The 5,410-nt window shown below is 38.7% G+C and overlaps 1 protein-coding gene across 1 annotated transcript; it reads left to right on the plus strand.

Moving 5' to 3' along the window:
• The first annotated feature begins 623 nt into the window (after positions 1-623).
• LOC124267656 lies at positions 624-5,165 on the plus strand. The gene is made up of 5 exons (XM_046702628.1): positions 624-744; positions 3,841-3,995; positions 4,219-4,310; positions 4,652-4,850; positions 5,058-5,165. The coding sequence occupies exons 1-5, from the start codon at positions 624-626 to the stop codon at positions 5,163-5,165; spliced, it is 675 nt and encodes a 224-aa protein (XP_046558584.1).
• The last annotated feature ends 245 nt before the right edge of the window (positions 5,166-5,410 follow it).

Below are 5,410 nucleotides of genomic sequence, written 5' to 3' on the forward strand. Positions count from 1 at the left end.
TCACTCCGGATAAAGTGCTACTAATGGGCTCTATAAAACACCCGCCTGTTATTGATGCTGTACAATATGGACCAACGGCAGGCCAGGCAATGATATGCTTTAGGTAGATATTGTATATGTACACTCTATTACAAGATGCTGCTTCTACAAGACATGTGTGTGGACTGTGGACTGTTGCTGTGAACGTTGTGTACAAGACGCTGCTTCTACAAGACATGTGTATGGACTGTGGACTGTTGAGTACCTATACACAGGATGTAAAGTAAAGACACGCCAGTGTGCTACGCTCAATTATTTTCTCAGACAGAGAGTGCTTATGGCACATTTAATTTAATGCCTTTAGACTTGGAATAAGTGCACGTGATTCAATTAAGAAACAATAACGGTTATTCGCTATCATTTTAAAATATTTTGTTAATCTCACAGAACCGCCTATGACAGGCCAGGAGATGTGTTTCACTGGGTAAAGCATTCGTTTAACACTAGTGTTGATCAGTAAACAATGCTCTCCCTCAACAAGTACCACCATGATAGTATTTCAAACAGCTAACATGTTGTTATTAGCAGTCAAGTTTCAATTAGTTTTATCTCAGTCACTCAACAATACGGACACTTGTAAGAAGATGGCATTCTATAGGAGGCCTGAGATGGATGATCTGGTGTTTACCAAGAGCCTGATAGAAGAGATGAACCAGGTGGACATGAGGGCTGAATGTTTCCCTCTATGTCACCGTCGGGAGTTGTGTAACCTAGTCTTGTACAATCCACTCACAAGGAAGTGCAGAGTATACACTGAAGCCTTTGGCTCGATCAGTGACGGCACAGTTGAACTGGATGTCAGTACTATGGAAGTGAGTATTAATGAATAATTAGAAAAGACCCATTTGATGACCTTTTTAAATGAATGTCATGTGTGGAGTTTCCATTTTCCAAGGCTCTCACACTATTCTTTCGCGATGTTAAATCGACTTGTTTTCAGACATCATATATTGCAGTGTTTAATGATATGTTAAGAACATACTGTCTTATGGTACCGCAATGTTGCTACTCATACAACTATACAACTGTCCAGTTGATGTAATGCAGCAAATGATCGCGATTCGGTAGCAGTGCAGATATTTATTTTTCTTTTAACGGTAAGATTGGTTTAAAAACGTTGTTGCTCTTCGGTCTATTTCTGCATTATGTTCTATTCATCTCATGGGTGTACCAAAAGAGGAATTCTGAATATAACACTGAGTAGGTGACAAATGAGGAATCTGTCAAAATGTTCACCAGTAGTAAAGTGAGTGAGTGAATTAAGATTTATAGTCACATCGGCACTATTTCAGCAATATCGTGACTTCAAAAGTAATATATTGATAATAAATGCACCAGTGTTAAAGATGGTGACGAATGCCTCTAAACGAATATTACCGTTTGGAGTTTGGGATCGAGAGTCCATCATTAAAACTTTTATCTGGACAAATTGGAATTTCAGTCAAACATTGAAATGGCCCAGGCAGGGGCATCATGCCTTAACCTTTACTAAATGAAATTTAGACTGATGATATTTTGAGCGACTTGTGGACAAACGTCAGTAGTTTGAAGACTATCGTTTGTCCCACTGGAAGCCAGTGTAGTTCTTTCAGCACAAGTGTTATGTGCTCCTGTACCCTGGTCCCGGTGATGGGTCTGTCTGCACAATTTTGTACTCGCTCAAGTGTTACTCTTGCAGTGTTGATATTGTGCTCCGTACTAAGGTCGGTTGCAGTGGTCTATTATTAATGGGACAAAGAAATGATCAGACATTTGACGGTATTCCCGTCTACATATTTGTTCATATTTCGAATGTTCCAGATATGATAGTATGCAGTTTTGCAGACGCTGCTCACATGCTTGTCCATGCTGGAGGTTGAGTAAAAATCACACCCTGATTTTGAACATTTGGGGTTGGGTCGATTGTTACTTCATCAATTACCAAAGTTGGGTCTTTTCCGTATTGGCTTCATTTGGGATGACAAGATCACAAGATACTGGATTTTATCATCATTTAGTTTGAAAAAGGTTGCTTGTTATTCATCTCCTAATATCTGCAATTATTTTTTTAATCCTGTCAAAAGTGACCTCAAATGAAGGTGGAACCAATGGTTTGGGTGTCAGCTGGAATCTGAGACAGTGTTTCCTTGCAATGTATCCTACAGAGATGGTGCCTACAATGAAAAGTACTCCATACCTAGCTTTACAGAATTCATTTATGATAGTGAGTGAGTGATTTAATATTTAACGTCCCATCGGCAATATTTCGGCCATGTTGTGACGACAACATATTTGACATTGAAATGTAATATGTGTATATTATGAAAAACCTGTCTGCAAAGGACAGTAAAATAACTAGAATATCAGAATTACAACTAAAACTATCATGGAAATTTAAAACTAATAGCACTATTTGGACAATACCATTCATAATAACAGATTGTTGTCGATCTGCAAGGAATGATGCTAACTACGGGAATACATCTCCACTGACGCCAATACGTGATTCCAGCACAGATTCCAATAGATTTTTCCATGGTTCCTTGTATATTGATCTACCTTTTATATTGTATTGTCTTCTACAGTTTATCGTTTTTAGCTTTTCATACTAATTTTATATCTATTCTGTGATCCTCTAGTTATTTCACTGTCCTTCGTTGACAGGGTTTTTTAATTTGACTTTAGTTATTACAACTTTATTTATTATTCAAATCCTCGTCACGATATGGTTGCAGTATTGCCGATGTGACGTTAAATCGTAACTCACTCACTCACTTCAATAGATTTTCATATTGTATCTAACACTGAAGATAGATCCCATGAGTACGAGAAGAAAATCGCTACATGAGTGTCATTGGCTTGAAGTGGATCATTCTGGACACGCAACAGACTAGTGTCCGCGCTGTGGCCTGACTTGGAGGCTGACTGTAGGACTTGTTGTTCACTCTTTCGGTTATTTTAGAGATAAAGACCAATAATCTGGAAGAATATGTTGATGAAGCGTTGGCTTTTTCAAGAGGGGCGTTAACAATGCTTCTTGACGCACAAATGGAAGCATCTGTTCTCTTAGTTGTTTATTCGTGATGGTAGTGAGAATGGGTGCAACAGCATCTTGACACTGTTTCAGAAGCCAAGTGGGCAGGAATCAAGGGTGCATGATTTCGTCAGACTCTTCATTAGAACTTTCTGATCTGTTTCTTCACAAGTTGGTGTGAATTCAGACAGTGGTGCCAAAACAGGAGGGTCAGGCACATTATGTTCTGTCCTTGCATCGCTGCTGTCTTCAAGTGAATCAAATGTTTTGCGGGTATTCTCATATTTTTGAGAAATTGTTGCTAACTGTTCTGCAGATGAGTGTTTTTTTAATGAAGAACAGGGAGTTTGCTACCTACTACACGAAGTGTCCTTAAGTTTCAAGTCGATGAGCTGATTCCATTTTTGATTATCGTGGTTAGTTCAATTTAAGTATGACTGGTGAAAATATATGAATTTATTTTTCTATGTCAAACCCATATTTGTTATGAGTGATATAATGTATACAACAGTGTGGCCTGGGTTACAATAAGCTAATACATGACACAGGTAACGTTCTGGATTGTGTAACGTTTTGACATCAGACTTAAAAAAATATGTCCCTGTTTATGTTGTCTTGAGACGTTTTATTTTGTATTCCATTTACCTGAAGTTGGGACTGCACAGCTACACACACGTAACAAGAAAATTTAATTCCAGTAAACCCAGATGCCTGGGTTGGTGACCTTAATGTTTCTGTTTCGTCCCCATCTACCTGTGTCAACTTTAGACTTGACAATGCACACGCAGATGTTGAGGTCATCAACACTGCCCCCAAAGATGTCTGCAACTCGAACATCATTGCCTCCGACGACAACACATCTTCATGTTATGTTGGTGCATCATGGGAAGTGGTGCCAGTCAAGTGTGTGTCATGTTACACAGGCCTACCACAACAGTACGCGGTAGGTTGACGATAATCTGTAATGAATACATTGATATTTGGAATGGTAACATACAGGGCAAGACTGAGTACTAATCAAAGTGTTAACAAAAGAGTGAAATAAGACCATATATCTAAGAAGCAAATGGTTATGGTATATGTTCACAGGTTTATTACTGTGAGTATACACTTGAGTATAAACATAAATTTGTAAATGAAACAGTTTGTTACTTTTTTTCAAACAGTATCCATACGCGGCACATACACAAGAATTGACCTTTAACCTTGCCGCAGGGATGAAGCTGAAGATGGAAGTGGCAGGAGACACAACTCCACCGTAAAATAACCTGTTTTCTACACTGTAGCAGATTTGTTTTGCACCGAATATTTTAGCAATATATTTGCAGCACATATATAGTTCTGTTTAATGGCATATACAATCGTGAATAGGTGGCAGAAGGGCCCATATCATGAATATGATGACGAAATCTCCTCAACCAAATTGGATGTGGCGTTTATTCAGGGTAACCTTAATATAATGAGGACAACCAAATCCTTGACAAATAATGTCAGATATGAATAAACTCCAATACCGTTTCACAGTGTCGCTATATAACATTTATGATATTCTTTTACCAGTGCATCTGCATAAATACATATACATGTCGTTTGTCACAGCAACGGTGTCTGGATGGTAACCCTGACCGAGGACATCGTGTATGTGTTTTCTTTGAGATGGGGCACTACCCCAACTGTAGCCATCTTCAACACCTGGCACGGTGGAGTATATGGAGCAGAGGAAAGACTGTATGGTCTGTCAGTGAACAACATCAGCAGCTACAGTATTGAAATCCACATCAGTCAGTCTACCTTCGAGGTATGCAACGCACACAACTTTAAGGTGAAATCTAAGATATGTATGGTGATTGATAACAATGACTGACTTGGTCCAGAAAAAAAGACCAAGATAAACGCTTTCATTTTTGCTGGCAAGAAAGTTGCACGATGTCTTTCAGACAATTAAACATATAGCACACATCTCACTTGTGTTTGGCATTTGGGTTTTATTAATTTCTCTTTTCAGACCTATGTCGACGGAACTCTGTGGATGACCAACCAGATGCGTCTCCCGTTCATTGATGTCCGACGTGTAAATGTTGAAGGCACTGCGGAGTTTCCACATTGGCTATGAGATGTGCTGATTTCAAGTGATGACTTTGTCGCACTGGCCATACAAGGTATACTCACAAATACTTGAAGATCCTCCGTTTTGTATCCCTTGTGATGTGAGAGAGTGACAGTCAAACATCTCCTGCTCCATCATAAGGGATAAGTATTGCAATGTGAAAACAGTTAAGGATCTTTTTAACACTGTTATTTTTCATTTAGTTATTGGCTTTTTAAAAGAAATTGATTTAATAGACGGGTTTTGAAAAA

The sequence above is a fragment of the Haliotis rubra genome, unplaced genomic scaffold (genome assembly GCF_003918875.1).
Source record: "Haliotis rubra isolate DU_JTF1 unplaced genomic scaffold, ASM391887v1 Scf1329, whole genome shotgun sequence".
In the NCBI taxonomy this organism is placed as follows: Eukaryota; Metazoa; Mollusca; class Gastropoda; order Lepetellida; family Haliotidae; genus Haliotis; species Haliotis rubra.